Consider the following 19,445-nt stretch of genomic DNA (forward strand, 5'->3'; position numbering starts at 1 on the left):
TCCTCTTTCAGCTTCAGCACTCCATAGCCACCAAGTGTTGGAAACACTTTGTTAGCAAGATACTCTTGCACCAAGTCCCATGTACTGATATGCTCGATAACAGTACTAAAGATATCTTGGGCTACCTGTGCCGACAAACCAATGCTTATATTACAAATTGGTCGTGTTAAACCGAAGTTTAAGCTAAGAGGGCTCACCATAATCTTTTAAATATGTCCATGCCCTTAATATCAGCCTTCATATAGAACCATTCATTAGTCCACCTAGTTGACCATTTCATCTGATATCCTAACAAAGTAGGCTTCATATCGTTTATGTATGCGAAGTTATAATACCCAAAATTCTTATGAATGTTGTCTGGAGATCTTGCCTTCGTTTAATAATGGAGTTCATGGATCCTACAAAAACCTTCAACATTTGCACTCAGCTGGTGCAGATATATTTTAAACCTCTCCAGCACTTCAGCAATCATTTTGTACATTAGGAAGTGAAGCCCAGATCGGAAGAAACTTCTAAAATCAACAATCTCATCATCCTTTGGCTCCAGGTCTCTTTAGGACATCTAAGTCTTCAGTTTTTATGGTTGATTTATCGAACTCAATGTGACTAGTCTTACTAGGGTGGAGAATGTTAGGATCTTCATCATTGTCAATGTCAGTATCGTTCTCAGCTTCGGCTTCTGAATCACTTTTCTCGGCAATGTCTGCCTCTTCTGTATCCTTCGGCTCGACAATACATGATTCGCTCATTACCTCTAAAATAGGTGTTGTTTCAATCATATATGTAGCCTCATCACCAGCGGTCAACCTAGCAGTAGAACGAACTCTAGCCATTAGTGTATTACCGAAGCTTTTTAAGAGAAGTTCTAATAAGGAGAAAAAAGAGCTTCGGAGGCACTATAATTTTTTTGCAATAGCTCAGAGCAAAAGCAATAAATGCAGTAAGAAACCTACAACCACTGAGACAACTTATATAGCTCGGTAAGCAGTGAAGACGAGCGGTCGCATTGCTCTCACTCTCTACTCGGTGGGCCATCGTGGAACGTTTTTACCACGCGCTCAAGAAAGGTGTTTTTCGAACCTTCGGTATAAATGCCTTCGTATATTCCGCAGATTGAGTTCGTTCTAAAAAACGAACTAGCACCGCGAAAGGGTTACTGTTGGGGGCCTTATTTCTTCGAAAGTCCTCACAACTTTTACCCAATAACGGTTTTTTATCTTCCTTCACATGTTGCAAGACTAATACTGAAGGTAGCCTTCGATCGGAACTGTCAATATACACATTTCCAATGGAGGAAACTTCAGACGGATACCATATGCTTGTGAATTACGGAGCAATGAAGTATCAGCAGGCACATTCAGAGTTTATTCTACAAGTCGAAAGAGGGAAAGGACAGTTTCGTCCTTGGCATGTGGAATAGACTGGTTGTATAGGACTAAGATAACAATTGTAATTTCACCGAAGCTATACCCCAGCTATGGATAAATTACGTTTTTTCGAACCCTGAGTACTGAATCACTCGGCCTTTAAAGATACCTTCGAACCATAGCTCGTGTGAAGCCGAATGTACATTTGTAATTGTCTAATATTTTGCAAGGAACGAAATAAATACAAGTATGTGCACATCCAGATGGGTGATATCGATATGTTTTGCTTTTTCTTACATAATGTTTCCATTACCTTTATTGTAATATCATATTACCTTCTCTCTTTAATTAATCTTCGTAAAAAAGGTTAATTAGAGGAAGAAGCTTCTTATTTAATGACTTATGTTGTCTTGTCTTTTGATATATTTTAGAGGAAAAACAAGTAACCAAGGTAGGTGGCGACGGATCGGAAGTACGTGAACAAAGATTAGTACTATTACTATAATTGTTTATTTATAGCATGTAGACAGCAGAAGTAGGGGAGCAGTGGTTGTTGAACAAACTCTAGTTTATTCATGATCTCTTTAAACAAAACCACTAACCACACTAGACCGAGACCAAGGCAACCACAAACGATCCAGCACTACCAGACCCCGCGAGCACACATCGCGCCCCGACCTCCTGCGCTCTCTCTCCCTCACCCGGCCGGATCGCCGGCCGGTGGAGTAGTACACAGGAAATTCAGTGACAGCCACGACGGCGAGGGACGACGACCGGACGGCTCGTGTAGTCGTGTTATGTCGTTACTGATGAAAAGATACCAGTTGGGGCCCTGAGCATGGGGACGGATGATTCAAAGATGTCGTGTAGCTCATACCATACCAGTCTTGAGCGGGTGCGGCTGAGCTAATAACTGCTGGGACGGTAGTGCATCGACGAGCTTGATGGGCCTTTTCCATGTCCCGGAGCGCGGTGACCCGGTGACTGGCGACCTCGATTGCAGTCTGGTCTGGTCCTCCTGTCGTCGGTACCCAGAGCAGGTCTAGCGCGTTCGCACGCACGCACGCACGCACGCTTCCGTCCCTCCCGATAAACGTGCTACCGGCTGTCTTTGACTGTTAATTCTAGATCTAGGCAAGATGGCGAAAGGGTAACTAGGCTGTTCTAAAAGCCTCCCGAGCATATTGCGTATGTTTGGTTCCTGCGTGTGCTGAGTCCTCGCACCCACGAAATCTTAAACCATATTTTGTTTAGTTTTCTATACGAAGTGACCAGCTCCAGCCTCCAGCCGAGCAAAACTTGCTCCACAGCCAGACTCCTCAGGTACACCCGCCCGCCAGGAGCTTTCGCTAGTGGTGCAGGCTGCACGCATGCCGTCGTGGGTTTAAGCACATATTTCTAGGACATTGTTTATTTTGTTTTTTCATCATATATCTTAGTTGAAGTGTTCAATCACTAAACTGTTTGTTTTCATATTTATATTTTTGATGTTTTTACGAACATAACTAGACCACACTTGCTATATAAATTTTAAAGATTTATTTATATATTTACTCGATCTGTATTTAAATGTGGGCTGGTCGGCTGGGCAGGGCGTAGCGTATGGCTGGTTATTTTAGGGTTTTGTTTTTTTGCTAGTCTGCTAGTTGTCTTGTCGTATTGCCTTGTTGGACTAGGACCTGGGGTCTAGTGCGCTGTCATGCTGGGTTTGGTGGCTGGTTCGGCCTCAACTCAGTCATACAAACAGGACAGGTGTACACGTACCCAGTGGGTGGAGATTTTGTCTCATATCCATACCCATGGGGATAATTTTTGTCACATACCTGTACCTAGCGGGTATCGGGTCCTCATTGATATCACTAACTCGAATCGATATGTCATGTAACCAATGGCATGGTGGGTAATTTTTGTGTAACTTTACGAGGAGTTATAAAAACAGTGTTTTTAAGCACCGTTTTGAGAAGCTTTAAAAATTTAATGAAACTGACATATAGTTTTAGTTTTTTTTGAAGCTATAGAGCTCGTGAAGCTAGACCTTTAATACAAGAAACTAAAATAAATTTGAAATTCTTGAGATGAAGCTCTTCCAGACAGAGTTTGCTATTACTCGTGCTGCATTCAAATATGCCCTTAGTAACAGAATGGACGATAGATTCTATAGCTAACGTGACACGAGTGGGCGGTACATAGAGGCCCTACCATTCGAACCAGCCTAACGACGTAGTGGGCTTCCATCGCGACAAAAGGCGAGGGAGCCCCCACAGCGTGGGTACACGATAATTGCATGCCTACTTGGTATGGTGCTATAGGTGCAGCCTGACACGTGACAACGATTCCAATGTAGCAATTGTATCTCTCTCGAGAGTAAAGACTAAAGAGCCAGCCAATGGTGACGCATTTCGACCGGTCTGGGCGGAGCGGAAGCTAGCAAGCAATCGAGAGAAAGGTTAATAATATAGCTAATAATAGTACTATATTTTATGAGGTTGCCCTCTTATATATAGCCAACTAAAAAATCTGTTTATATAATAATTCTAAAATTACATAAGTTGTATATTAAATAATGCGTTCATCTCTTTCTCACATAAACTGTATTGGACTCGGTAAGTAGTTTGCCTTTAGAGCAACTCCAAGAGATTAGGTATATGGTTTTGTAAAGGTAAATTTAGCTAATATTAAAAGAAAATTATATCCAATAGACTCTGTAAACGACTCTTTAAATTTAGTGGCTCTCTATTTCTCTATCTTTGCTCTCCAATTTTAGATAGCCTGTTTCACTCTCTATTCAGTCCGTAGTTTTACCGAGTCTGTTGGATTAGCCTACACTTTTTCTCTAAAATCTATTTTAGAGAGTAGCTAAATCAGTAAATTTGGCTAGTCTTTTTAGCTAATTTTTTGGAGTTGCTCTTAGCTGAGTACTAGTGAGCATCCTGCTTTTACTCTCTATATTTCTCTTTCTCCGACGTGACATTTCTCACAGCATGCTTAGGGGGGCATTTGGATACTCTGACTAAAGTTTAGTCTATGTCAAATCGAGTGTTTGAATATCAATTACGAGTATTAAATATATATTTGATTAGATTTAATAAATTTATCTCACTGTTTAGTCTTAATATGTATAATTGGTTTTATAATTAAACTATATTTAATATTCGTATTGTCATTTAAACCTTCTATGTAATAGGACTAAACATTTGGTGGAATCAAACACCACCTTACATCACCTTATGATGTGGGTGTTTGTTTCAGATTCTGGGCGGCTTCTGGCCGCCAGAAGCTGAAGCTGTATCCAAACGGCCAGCTTCTGAGGCGGCTTTTCGTCGTAGCGCTTCGGATAGAAGCCGACCGCACACAGTCCGCACGAAGCCGCCCTCACTTCGCTTCTAACGGAAGCCCCCGCCCCCTTCGTCGCTAGGGTTTAGGCGACGAAACGCGCCTCCGCCGCCGCCAACGAACCCGCCGCCGCTGCGCACCCAACGGACCGCCGCCAGGTCGATCTCCTACCCGCTACAGGTACGACCCACTCCTCGGCGACCTCTTCCTTTCGTGTCCGTTGGTTTTCCTCCCCATTGCGGCGTCTCAATCCCGTCTTCGCTAGGGTTCGTGCACCCTCAGCCGAGCCGGAGAGTCGTCGAGAAGGAACCTTCTTCCCCCGTCGTCCGAGGTACGTGAGCTCTTTCCTCCATCCGGGCCTCTCATTCTGCACCTTCGCCGCGGTGGGAGAGTTGACCGTTAACTGTCCGTAGCGTTGGCTCACTCACACCGGCGACGTCGCTCCGTCTTCCTCTGCTTCCCCCGTCGCGTCGGCATCTTCCGAGGTATGCTGCTGCTCGCCTCGATCCGGAGGCAGTTAGTAGTTGAGTTCATGTAAACGCTACGGAATACGTACTAAATCAATTTACCTTCAATGTCGCCTTCAGATATCCGTACCAATTCCGTGTCTGCCTATTCGCTTCCAAGATCAACAGCAGCCAAGGTAATTGCATACACAATTTGTTAGAGTCCCCATGGGTTAACAAATTATGTGTTTACGGTTTACAGGGATTACCATCGTTCTATTGTATAACACAATTCTTTCTCCAGTCATGAATTGTTAGTTTGTTTGTTCACAACAAATTTGTTAATAGTACGTGTTCATACATGTTTTTATTAGTACCTCTATGGTACCTTCAACCAAATGTTGTCCATGTTAGAACGCAATTCATGTCAATACATGCAAGTTAGTATGGCCTTGTTAGTGAACTAACAACCTAAATCCACATCAGATGGATTCAGCAGACTCCATAGCCGACAAGGCAATTGGAAGGATGCAAGAGATTGCGGACAAGATATTTTCCGTAGCTCGGGAAACAATCCGTCCCGGACGCGGGTTGACCTCTTTTGAGGCTACCAAACTTCGTGTAGCATTGGAGGACATTGCTTGCATGCTTGAGCAAGACTCTCTGGTGTTGCAAGAGAACCTGGACATCGTGAACAACGTAAACAACCCGGGTGACAGCAACTACGAACCGTCAGCCTTGTCCTCACCACCCCCAGCTGACGAGTACCTAAGTCCAGATTGGGACTTTGCTGATCACTTTGCAAACTTCTGGGGTCTTGAATATGACTCGGACCAAATGCCATCGTTTAGTGATAATGAAGTTTAAGTTAGACCTTGTTAGAGTAAAGTTGTTCTAGGTCATCAAGTTTAAGTTAGAACTTGTTAGAGGCAGGTGTTAGGGTCACAGGGAAAGATCAGCCTTTTGGTTCCTGCGCAGTTGTGAATTGTTCCCTATTCTTTTGTGGTCAGTCTATATATGTAATTATGGCCAACGAATGTGACTCCTTAAGGTACTACTTTATGTTATTATTCCATGTTGATTTTGTTGTCGTAGTAACTGCAGTTCAATACATATTTTGAATCGTCTACACTTGTTTTGCACTAGATGGACAAGTCTGGCAAGGTCATTGCTAAGTGGGATAGTAGAGCAACAAAAATTTACACAGAAATATGTGTAGAAGAGGTGAATGCACGGAACAGGCCACAACAATTCCTAAACGCCAAAGGGTATGCTAACCTGATAAGAAAGTTTAAGGAACGCACTGGTCGCACGTACACAAGGGATCAAATGAAGAATAGGTGGGACTCGTTGAAGAGAATGTTCACCCAGTGGAAAACTCTAAATGAAAGGGCTACAGGTCTTGGTCGAGACCCTCATACTGGTTCAATCAGTGCGCCAGATGAGTGGTGGGCCAAGCAAAATGAAGTAAGTAGATCTTTTTTTTGTTTCGTAGACTAACATTAGTATTTGGCCATCTCAAACTAGGAACTACCATGTTGGTGCAGGCAATGCCAGGTTGTATTATGTTCAAAACAGCCCCCCTAGAGAATGAGGACGAGCTAAAGGTTATGTTTGGACCCATTGTCTACACAAATGAAAGAACCCTGGTTCCTGGAGTTGAGGATGCTAATTCATCATCTGATGATCATTTGGAAGCCACTTTAGGTGGGGGTGAAAACAGCACACCTGACCCCTGCACAAATGCTACTGGGAAGCGTAAGATGCGACATGATTCTCCGAAACCAAAGAAGAAAAAAGATTCGAGGGAAGAGTACATGAAAAGACTAGTGGAGGCTTTTGAGTCGCGTTCAATGACCACTAACAAGTCCATTACCTCTACTGACAATGACCCTGTTCGACTTGAGATTAAAAACCAGCTGCAACAAGTTATGGATGATGGATCACCAGAAGGAAGCCAACTACATTTGTTTGCCACTCATCTATTGACTGAGAAAAAGTATAGAGATATTTTTGCAAACTTGCAGACAAAAGAAGGAAGGATCGCTTGGCTTTGCAATGCTTACGAGATAGATCTTAAAAAGTGCACTTAGCTGGTGGTGGTCCGACAAAAGAGGCTTATTCAGTAGTACCGTTATTTGTGTCTGTTCTATGAGTCTTGTCGTTTGATTGTAGTGAGTAATAAACTTGTCGTGCGCATCAGTTTACCTTTCAAACAGTTTTCCAGAAATTCGAGTTGACCTTGTATTTGAATAATCTGAGTTCTCTGCGTGTTAACAATGTGAACGTTCTGTCTCATTTGAATACTGAATATATGTGGCTTGTAAACTGTGGTTGTACATTGATATGTCAAGTGTTGTTACATGTGAATATGTCTCTGTTTTTTTATGTGCATGCAGATGTCTGACCCTGCTGCACACACATTTGATAATGAAATGGATGACACAGATGCAGAATTGATGGTTGCTATGTGTGTTGTAGATGTGTGGGGCAGGAATATCAGTCAGGTTCCTAGAAGAACATTGGTTGAAACTGGTTTGCAATGGGTGGAGAGAACGTTGGACAATAGTAACGACTGCTTCGATATGTTTCGCATGCGACGAACTGTGTTTAGACGATTGCATGACACATTGGTGGACAATTATGGTCTGATTCCAAGCCGGGGTGTCAGTACTATGGAAGGACTTGGCATTTTTTTGTGGGCGTGTGGTGGTCCACAATCCTTTAGGCAAATACGAAATAAGTTTGGTCACTCATTGGAAACAATTAGTCGCAAGTTTAGTGAAGTCCTTGATGCACTGTTTAAGATGTCATCTGACATCATTAAGCCCATGGACCCATATTTCACCGAGATTCATCCGCGTTTGCGAGAGGCGAGATTTTGGCCACACTTCAAGGACTGCATAGGAGCAATTGATGGTTGTCACTTTCCAGCGGCAGTCCCGGCCTCAGAGCAATCCAAATATATTGGACGGCACGGTTACACTTCGCAGAATGTAATGGCCGTTTGTGACTTCGATATGAGGTTCACATTTGTTGTCACGGGATGGCCTGGATCCGTACATGACACTAGAGTACTACAAGATACTTTGATAACTTATGCGGACAGGTTCCCCCACCCACCAGAAGGTATACAATTATATATCTTGTTTTTATGACATATGCTATTAATTACTTGGTTACGTATTGAACTTATGTATTTCATGTTTGTGCAGGTAAATACTATCTTGTCGATTCAGGTTATCCAAATAGAAATGGCTACCTTGCACCTTATAAGGGTCAGAAGTACCACATTTCCGAATGGCAAAATGCGAGGCAACCAATTGGTAGCAAAGAAGTTTTTAATTATGCACACTCTTCGCTACGCAATGTTATAGAGCGATCGTTTGGGGTGCTTAAAATGAAGTGGAGAGTTCTATTAAGTCTCCCTTCTTTTTCGCTTACCAAACAATCGAAGATAATTATTGCTTGTATGACTTTGCATAACTTCATTAGAGACAGTGCTCTACACGATAGAGACTTTGATGAAGTAGGACCTAGTAGCAGCAGTCATGATGTACCTTTAGGTGAGAGTAGTAGTACCACATCTGATGAGTTAGACATGAGTGCTTTTCGAGATGCAATTGCTAATGCTTTAGTGGCGTAGTTAAGTATGACAATGTAACTGGACTTATGATGTAATCAACTGCTCTAATTATTCTCTAATGACCTTTTCATCGTTATGGGTTTCATTTTATCGATTCTTCGAACAGAATCTGCAATTTCAGAATCTGAGTATCCAAACACGTAGATTCTCACGAACAGCTTTTCTGCACAGCTGGCGAACCAAACACCTAAATTCTAACCACCAGCTTTTCCTAACAGCCAGCTTTTCCCCACAGCCAGCTTTTCAGATAAGCTGGTCAGAAAAAAGCCGAACCAAACACGCCCGATACTTGCTATGATGCAATGGGGGTGACCAGCGACGCCAATGGAGAAGAGTCACTTGAGAAACGACCCCTAAACTGTCTTGAAACTTCATCACGGTTCAAGATTTCGACGACGTACAACATGGGAGATATTAACTACAACTTACTCACTGTGCCAGTCTTGTAGTATACTAGCATAGATCGCGCGCCATTGCTTGTCCAACATGAGAGGATAACTGGCATCCGTTGGTCGCCGATCGAACGGAGGGGATAAAAAAGTTGATGTGGATACTTTCTTTGTACAACTTACTCTGACAATATATACTTGTAATTGTCATTTAAACCTTCGATACGATAGAACTAAATTTTTGGTGGAACCAAACACCACCTTACATCACCTTATTACATTGTTCCTCGATCAATCATCAATCTATTGATACCCTAGTCTATGTATAATTATATATACACCTAAAAAGTTACACTATAGGTGGCAGCGTGATAAGTGACGATGATTCGAGTGTAGTACCTGTACCTCTCCTAAGGGGGTGTTTGGTTGCTCCTGTTAAAGTTTAGCCCGGGTCACATCAAGCGTTTACTTTTAAATAGGAGTATGAAATATAGACCCAACCAACTGGACTAGATTCGTCTCGTCTTTTAATCTTCGGCTGAGAAATTAGTTTTATAATCCGACTACATTTAATACCCCGAACAGAGGTTCAAACATTCGATGTGATAGGTACTAAATTTTAGCCGGGGGCAAACCAAACACCCCCTGAGATAAGAGACTGATTAGACCCAGCCAAAAGTGCTTCCGACCGGCTGGTCTGGGCGGACCGAAAGCTGCATTGATGTGAGAACTTTTTTTTATAGCTAAAAAACATTCTAAAAAGAGTTGTCCTGTTCCGCTAGCTTGCTATGCAGGCATTTGGCTGTTTCTATTTCACTGTAGCAAGAGAGTTTTGCGTGTATATTAGCCACAGCGCCACACTGGCAGCAGCATCGGATGGGAGCCATTCCAGCCGAACAGAGTAAATCCTAAGCTACATTTTTAGCTATTTTACGGACATGTTAGTGGATACTCTAATATTAATCTCAATATCTATGTGTTGAGGTGCATTGGGTGTAAATTAATTTAAATTACATCCCAATCCAGCTCAATACATGTGAATTGAGCTCAACACTAGATTATCCAAATTAGGCCTTAGAGTTTCAGATATGACGAAAATAAATTCAACTGTGACTTTTATAGAAGAGCAGATTATCTGATAAAGCTCAAGTTATTTTAAAAACATCCTGTAAAACAACTTTGTTTGTACGTCGAAAATAGTGAACTGTCTATAGCATCCAGTTTTTTCCTCTTTTTTCTCTTTTTTTTTCTTATTACCTCTCTCTTATCCTTGTGAAAGTGTGGATGCAATTGTGGAACACAATATAAATGTAGATGAACAAAAATGTGTGAGGGTTCCATAGATCTATGTTAATGTATTTAATATTTATACATGGGAAAGAGACGTCAAGAATGTGAGCACGTCTGCACGTGCATGGAACCGTCTGAGACACCAGTTCATGAAGAGGAACCGTACACAGGTGGTTTAGGATGAGATAATCCTTGTACAAATATTTGTAGCACTTCGTCTCGATTAAACCCATCATTTTAGATCAATTAATAGTATCAATCCTCCAGAAAGTCCTCGTGGATAAAAATGAAGAGAAATATTGATATCTATGCTATTAAAAACTTCTCTAAACTCGCGATAGAAAAATAAGAAGAAAGTGGTACAATTAACATATAATTATTATTGCCTTTATTGTAAACATGCTCATAGATAGTTTAGAAAAGAGTATATGTCATTTATATCTCCCTAAAAACCTTGATGGGTAAATTTGAAAAATATGGCATAATATTGTGGTAATATTATTTCATTAAAAACTATATGAGAAAACTCATACAAAAAAATAGTATAATGTCTTGCTTTAGACAGGCTAACATCTAGGTGATTTCTCTCCCTGAATCTTGCACATATCGAAGTTGTTGTATACCAATTCCTTAAACATATTTCGGGAACAAGAAATCTAGTAAGGACTTAGTGAACAAATCGTATGATTTAGTTTGCGAGATGTTTATTTAATCCATTTGTTTGCCGAAATACGCTTGGTTATGTTGCTCTTGATGTAGCATATGTATAACTGAAGGACGGTGAGGCGACCATAGGGAGGTGAATGAGAGTCAATCAAATTTTGCTGCTAAAAATTGAAATTGAGCACTTCACTTCATTAAAATGAAGAAAGCCCTCAAACCAAAATCATATCAGCAAACCAGTGATTTCATAATTTTAAAATATTCCTAATACTCAGACGAGACCAGCAAATTGAATGGATCGTAAATCGGACACCAAAAAGTTCGAATTGGTCCAAAACCGTGTCACCGGCTAGTGTTGATTTCAGTAGCACGAAATTCATTTCTCTGATGCGAAACTGAACCAAACGAACTCCGATTGACATGAAATTTTACACACACCTTAACAAAAGTGTTTGCAAGGTCTTCTCAAATTTTGAGCTCAATCAGATTTGTAAATCAATCACAAATTTCAAAATACTGTCAGAATTGGGGTTTTATTGGGGTTTTCTAGAACGAGTTTAAACTGAGTTCTTCTCAAATCACAACCAAAATCTGGAACAACATGGTGTATGCAGTGATCCGAGAAGTTTAACTCACCATCAAACAATCCCCAAACCAAATTCTCACACAAGAACTCGATGGTTCTTCACAAGATCATAAAAAGAGAAGAGGGAAGAACACTGAGATTGAGAGTCAACCAAAGCCATGGGCGGAACTGACCACCCTTCCTTGGATTAATCTATGAAGATTACAAGACAGACACAAAGGTTCAAAGCGTTGTGGATCTCTGGTTACAAAACTGGAGTACTGAGTAGAAAACAACTAGTCCTAAAACTCTAAGCAAATGAGATGGTTGAAACAACTAGCCATACCCTTCTATTTATATATGGTTTTTACTACTTTCTAAACAACCCCTAGATACATAGAGCCTATCCACTTAGCCGGAGCGAAATGAACCAACTCCTGAGATTTTTATCTAGCAGCCACGCGTTCCACACGAAGTTGTTTTGCCTTGACGCACCCTTCGCGATGATGCCACGTGCCACCTTCCGATTCTCGCCGGAACCACCACCACCGAGTTTTGAGACCAAACCCGGTCAAAAACCTGTCGTTCGTAGCGTTAGGTGGTTTTGAGGCTCAACCACTGAAACTACCGTGAGTATCACAGTGCGTGCGCGTCCACCACGTCATGGATACATGTCCCGCCAGTCCTCGATCGCACCGGCAACACGGTCTGCTCCACCATGTCCTCGCGCGAGTGCATGTCCTAAGTGTCAGCCACCACAGCTGGTCACCTGGCGACTTCGATCCCTCAGTCAAGTCCCAACGCTCGTCCTTCATCGCTCTCGGTCCATCGGCACGAACCCGCATGACCTTCGCCGTTGACCGTCGTCCCTGTGCTCCACACCTGCACATCACAAGCCGACTGACATGGTTGCAGATACATAATCTCACATTCTGGTCAGTCCACTGACTACCCTAGAGTGTTACCCGTTGACAATCACTCATCATCAACCTGAACCATAAGTGACAAGACAATCTTGTGTTTGCAATAACACAAGTAGAATTATCTTTAAAGATAATTGTTGATGAATTAATAGCACCAATACCACGTGACTATTGTATGTAGTCTATCATTCTACAAAGTGAAACACATTCACGCGAGGCGTCATGTAGCGCAATTATCTCAGAATGAGTTGTTAAGGTTTCCACCTTAAGTCTATTTTGAAGACTTCCATGAAATGGTTGTTCCACTGTGTAAGAGCACCAAACTTCCATAGAATCTACCATTATGAGGATTAGATAAATAGCCAACATCAATCTATCCAATCATATTAGAATATGGATTTCTTTAGAAAAATAATCCAAGATCTCTTGTACAATTAACTAAGGATAAATTTCGATGATTTTTGGTAGGAGCAGTGCTATGTCGAACTAGCAAGTTTACTGCAAATGCAATGTCAGGCCTAATGTAATTTGCAAGATACATAATCACTCCAATGGCACTGAGATAATGATAATGAGCTCTTAGATTCTCTTCCCTATCATCATGTGGTCTACATTGATTAGTCTCCGTTTCTAAAGATTAAACCGCCATATGAGTTTTGGATGGATGTGGTTTGTCCCTATTGTGGGAGGTAAGTGACTAAAGACTTATTTTCCAAATCAGTTTAGATAAAACGGTTAAAGGTGGGATCACGTCTAACATTTTCCCGTGTGAGCTGGGGTTAGTTTACGTTTTTCCCGTGTGAGCTGGGGTTAGGTTATGTTGGTTTGGTGTGGCGGAGATACATTGTCACGGTGACCGAACTAACCACCCTCCCCGTCCCGGACCTCCCGAGTCCCGAATCCATGAACCTGCGCCCACGCATCCCCACCGCGCCACCAACCCCTTGCACTCCAAACGCAGGCGCCCCCTATATATCGGTCGCCACCTGCCCTTGGCCTCCTCAGCTTCTCGCTCTGAAGCTTCAAACTACCCCAGTTATCCGGCGCGGTTCCTTGCTTGTGTCGAGCAGAGATCACAAAACCAAGAAACAGCTGAGGCGCCGCGCGCGGAGGTAGCTGCCTGAACTAATCGGTGTCGCAATGGCTGCAACGAGTATGATCAGGGCGCCGATTGGGCCGAACCCGAGGCTCGCGTGCTACGCCCCGGCGAGGGGCGGCGGCGTGGTCAGGTGCTCGTTGCAGGGCGCGGTCGTCGGCGGCCGGGCGGAGTGGCAGAGCAGCTGCGCCATGCTGTCCAGCAAGGTGGCTGCGCTCGGGACGCACTCCATCAACGGCCACGTCGCGCCGGCGCCGGCGCCGGCGCCAGCGGTGCTGGATTTGGTCCCCGTGAGTAGTATGAATGGCGCCGTGGCTAAGAACCTGCCGCAGCCGCTTCGCATCGCGGACCTGTCCCCTGCGCCGATGCACGGGTCGGAGCTACGCGTGGCTTACCAGGGCGTGCCCGGCGCGTACAGCGAGAAGGCGGCCGGGAAGGCGTACCCGGGCTGCGACGCCATCCCCTGCGACCAGTTCGAGGTGGCGTTCCAGGCCGTGGAGCTGTGGATTGCCGACCGCGCCGTGCTCCCCGTGGAGAACTCGCTGGGCGGCAGCATCCACCGCAACTACGACCTGCTGCTCCGGCACCGGCTCCACATCGTCGGGGAGGTGCAGCTCCCCGTGCACCACTGCCTGCTGGCGCTGCCCGGGGTGCGCAAGGAGTGCCTGACCCGCGTGATCAGCCACCCGCAGGCGCTGGCGCAGTGCGAGCACACGCTGACAGGCATGGGCCTGAACGTGGTCCGCGAGGCCTTCGACGACACGGCCGGCGCCGCCGAGCACGTGGCCGCCAACGGCCTCCGCGACACGGCCGCCATCGCCTCCTCCCGCGCCGCCGAGCTGTACGGGATGGAGGTGCTGGCGGACGGCATCCAGGACGACTCCGGCAACGTGACCCGCTTCGTGACGCTGGCCCGGGAGCCCATCGTGCCGCGCACGGACCGCCCCTTCAAGACCAGCATCGTGTTCGCGCACGACAGGGAGGGCACCTCCGTGCTCTTCAAGGTGCTCTCCGCCTTCGCCTTCCGCGGCATCTCGCTGACCAAGATCGAGAGCAGGCCGCACCGCCGCAGGCCCATCCGCCTCGTCGACGACGGCAACATCGGCACCGCCAAGCACTTCGAGTACATGTTCTACGTCGACTTCCAGGCGTCCCTCGCCGAGCCCCGCGCGCAGAACGCGCTGGCCGAGGTCCAGGAGTACACGTCCTTCCTCCGGGTGCTCGGGAGCTACCCCATGGACATGACGCCCATGACCGCCGGCTCTTCCTCCACCGTTTCCTCGTCCGATCCCTCGTCGTCATGAATTGCCCTCCTGGATGCTGGAGCTCCGAGGAGAAGTCGCCGAGTAGAGACGTTGGGTTTCTGCTTATGTCGTCCTACTCGCCCGCCCCTCGCTGCGGCTGGAGTAATTAATTTTGAGTTTACTTTAATCTTTCGTGGTAATACGTGTAATTGTTCCGCGGTGAATATAATGTGAGATATATAGTACCAGTATGGCATTCATGTTCGTCTGAACACTTTCTACTACTGCTGGAAGTTGCTAGTACAAAAGAATTGCAGGTTAAATTAAAGGAGAAAACACCTGCTTTTCAACTACAAAGCCTGAAATTTTGACCGCGTCCAAAATCATAAATGGGTAGGTGGGGTGGGGATGGCCAATTGGATGCATCTAGCCCCCTCTGTGCGTCCATGTCGCCACCCATTTCCTGGAAGTGGAACGAAATCGTCAGGAAAATGAAGCGAAAGAGAATGTGTTGATGCCATCAGCGATAGCATGCGCGTTGTTTGGTCTTTGAAAGAAAAGAAATTAAGGGAGGTGAACTGCTCCCCTCTACTACGTATATAATTATCAATGTAGCCTCATTGCTCACGTGTTTGTGGTGAGACATTGACGAATCTCACGTTATATCAGAGACGGACGAGCCGGCGGAGGGCCGCCGGACCCCAGGACAGCAACGTCGCACCCTACACCACGCGACGGCCGGCCACCCACGCAGACTAACACAGCAGCCACAGGCTGTTCCACAAAGACCGCAATATATAGATATAGCTCCTAGAGCTGAATATAAAACAGAGGGTATCGGCATCAGGATTCGGATCAATTATATACACTCTTTCCAAAAAGAAGGGTTTCAACCCATGATGGTCTCGACGCCAGGAAGAAATAGCACGTAGACAGACGACTATTATAGGACCACCTACAGCATACCCAATCAAATTCTAATTAAAGATGGGCGCAACAATTTTAAATGTCCATCAATTGTATCTACACCTCTATATAACCCACCAGTTAAAACATCGAATCAAACTATCAGTGTTTTTGGATCATCCCTCACCAGCCTCTAGCCTCCCCAGCCCCGACGATCACCCTCACACGTCTCACCTAGTCGATCAAAGCCATCACCGCCACCGCCCCAATCCCGCGTCTGCCTCACCTGGACGAACAACCGACGCCTTTGCCATAACCCCCTCGATCTCCCTCAGCGACGGCGATACTGGTGGCTGTATGACAGCTCAGCGGCCCAAGACGAGCTTCCGCCAGATCAGCAACGTGTGCTGGGGGTGGCGACACACGTGAGCTCTACGGCCCATGTGGAGCCAGTGTGAGCCCCGCAGCCGTGACGACGATGCTAGGTAGCCAAGTGGGAGTAGACGGGCCAAGTGCCTCACTAGGCTACCTGTGGCGCAACAGTTGGCGCGGCCCCATGCGGACTGCGGTGCTCCCTCAAGTGTCTGGCCTCGAGCATGGTGTAGTCGGATGTTGTGGATCTGCAGTGGAGCGGTCCAGCGTCGATGTGGGAACAGGGCCGAACTGAGAGGCGATGGAGAGGACGCCACCGTCATGAAGCGATCCCTAATCGAGAGGATGAAGGAGATGCGACGACATGGGATGGTGTGGGAGCGGGTGTGGGTGTTTGGGTTACCCGAAAATTTCGGATCCGAGTAATTCAGGTTATTGAAATGTCGGGCTCTGAGAATCGATACCCAAAATTACAGCAGGTTTCGGGCTCGGGTTCGGATATTCTTGAACTATCCAAACTGTTGTGTAAGCTTTATAAAAACATATACACCCTATTAAATTAGTATAAAACACAGCTTAAATAATGATATACATGGACATAAAAACACAGACAATCTACAATCACAAGTCATACACGCTTACACATAATTATAGATGCACAAAATAATAATAAACAATGATATAAATACATGACACATGAATGTTCGAGTAGTTCGGATATTTTGGGTACAAGAATATGATACCCGAATTACCCAAATTAAGTTTTGGTTTATTACAAGTTGCTACCCGAAATTCCTGAACGAAATTCGGGTTTCCGATATATCGGGCCGAGTTCAGGTATTCCGGGTTTGGATTGAGTTTTTTGCTCAGTCATATGTGTGAGGACGGCGACACGACGAGTACCTCCCAAACAGGCATTTTACTAGTATATAAAATGATTGTTGCCAAATTACGATGTCATAAACTTTAGATTAGGACCAACATGCCCAGAAATCAAACCATCTGCGCTTCATCGTAAATAAAAATGCTGGCCTTATTTGCCATAATATCGTGATTTTTGGTTAGGAATACTAACAATTCTGTAAAAAAATATTAAAAACTTATTGAGACATATACTTAGGCCTGTTTGGAAATGCGGTTTTGAAATACTGTAATTTTGACATACCACAGTTTAGAATTGTACATGACACAAATACTATGGTATTACTTTACCACAGTAAAACCACAGTATTGCTCAAAACCGAGATATGTTTGGTTCCATTGGAAAAACAAAGTATATGTAGAGAGAAGAGAAGAAAACTGAGATCCGGAGTGGAGTTTCGAAAACTCCAAAAATACCACGGTTTTGGGTAAACCATAATATTTAAAACTGTGTTTTGCCTGCACAAACCAAACACCTTTTGAGTTATAATATTATAGTATCATCAAATAACATAGTATTGTTCCAAAACTGCAAAAATACTACACTTCCAAACAGGGCATTAGGTGTCATCATCATGTTTGCGAGGCCCTCCTTAACCATAATCGCTACATCTGCACCGTTCACGTGTGGCTGCTAAAGGGATATATAGAACGCTGCACGCAAGCTCAAAGAATCACGCTTGAATTCAACACCAACCCAGCGAAAGCTAAGTCCAATTCAACATACGCTGAAGGCGTCCGTTGCAACTTCAGAGAGGTTCACTGTTTCCGGCTCCAAAGCATCATTGCTTTTTTCCTCTCCAGATTCTTTAGCTGCCTATTTCTCCTAAAAGTCTGGTGACTCCCTGTTACTATGCTGCGAGCCTAATGAGCAAGATCAGGTTTTCTGTTTCATCTACCAAGGTTTTGGTGGGCGGTGAGGGCATAGCAGAAGTTCAAATAAACAACACTGAGTTGCGATATATTAGTATAGTTTTATGTCTAAATCAACACGAGAGGGAATGATCAATCTGATAGATTCTATGGTGCCTAGGATCGATTTATAAGTCCCTAAAATACTAATTCGTAACTAGAAGTAAAACCTCGATGACGAGTAAAACTGATCTATTGAGAGGAATAGAGAACTTGGATTGCATCCCTCGACAAGTTTACACACAGAAACCAATGCGTGACAATGACCGATTAAGTATCACCGCACTCATTGACTACAACATGCTTGCCGGCTTCCGAACGAAAAGAAGCTTTATTTGGTTGCAATATATAGCCCCTGTGATTCAAGGTTATAGGCACTCCCTTAAACCCATGCCGGCTACGTGCTGTCTTAACACGTTGGGTAGAGACCTTTTTGTGAGCGGATCTGCTAGCATCTGCTATCTTCTGTTATGCTCATCTGTTATGGTTTGATCCTGAATCTACTCCTTAACAACATAACACTAAAAGTCAATGAACTTGGCAGCGCCGCATGACTTGTTATAACAGTAAGGTACCGTTGGCTCATTATCGCAGTAAATTCTTAGTGGTCGCTCTATGCTATCAATCACTCTTAATCCGGATACGAATTTCTTTATCTTTATTGCCTGCCCATTTGCCTCATGCATGGCTACAAACTCAGCGTGCATTGTCGACGATGCTCTTGCTTTCTGTTTGCAACTCTTATAAGAAATAACTCCCTAGAGAGTGTAAATTCATACCTCAAAGTAGGGAACTAGTTCTTCTGTTTGTTAGCATGAGACCATTTTAGTACCTTTGAGGTACATTAGAGCCTTCTTAACTACTTATCAGTGTTCTATGCCTGGGTTGATTTGATATCTCCAAAACATCCCGGTAGTAAATTCTAAGTCAGGGCGAATATTTATTTGAGCATACATGATGCTTCTGATAGTAGAAGCATTTGGTACTGACTTCATCTGATCTTTCTGAGTGATTCTGGGGACACTTATGATTCCCAAACTTATCACCCTTGACTATTGGCGTAGGCGTGGCCTTACACTGATACTCCATTATGTCTTTAGTACTTCTTTAGTACTTTTCTATGTATGACTTCTATGAGAGTTCTAATACTCCATTATGTCTATCTCTGTGAAATTCTATTCTAGAACATAAGAGGCTTCTCTTATGTATTCCATGTCGAAGTTCGAGGAAAGAAAAAACTTTCTGTTTTCGCTAGTAGATCTTTATCACTACTAGCTAAAAGTATGTCATCGACATACAGAACAAGAAAGATATACTTTCCTTTCTTAGACTTCACATAAATGCGATTGTCTTCCTTGTTTTCCTCGAAACC

General features: G+C 44.2%; 1 protein-coding gene across 1 annotated transcript; it reads left to right on the forward strand.

Moving 5' to 3' along the window:
* The first annotated feature begins 13,632 nt into the window (after positions 1 to 13,632).
* Positions 13,633 to 15,236, forward strand: LOC100279620 (Arogenate dehydratase/prephenate dehydratase 6 chloroplastic). Its single transcript, NM_001152616.2, has one exon. It carries the CDS (start codon positions 13,763 to 13,765, stop codon positions 15,020 to 15,022), a length of 1,260 nt encoding a protein of 419 aa, NP_001146088.1. The 5' UTR covers positions 13,633 to 13,762; the 3' UTR covers positions 15,023 to 15,236.
* Positions 15,237 to 19,445: the final 4,209 nt, after the last annotated feature.

This window comes from Zea mays, chromosome 10, assembly GCF_902167145.1.
Source record: "Zea mays cultivar B73 chromosome 10, Zm-B73-REFERENCE-NAM-5.0, whole genome shotgun sequence".
In the NCBI taxonomy this organism is placed as follows: domain Eukaryota; kingdom Viridiplantae; phylum Streptophyta; class Magnoliopsida; order Poales; family Poaceae; genus Zea; species Zea mays.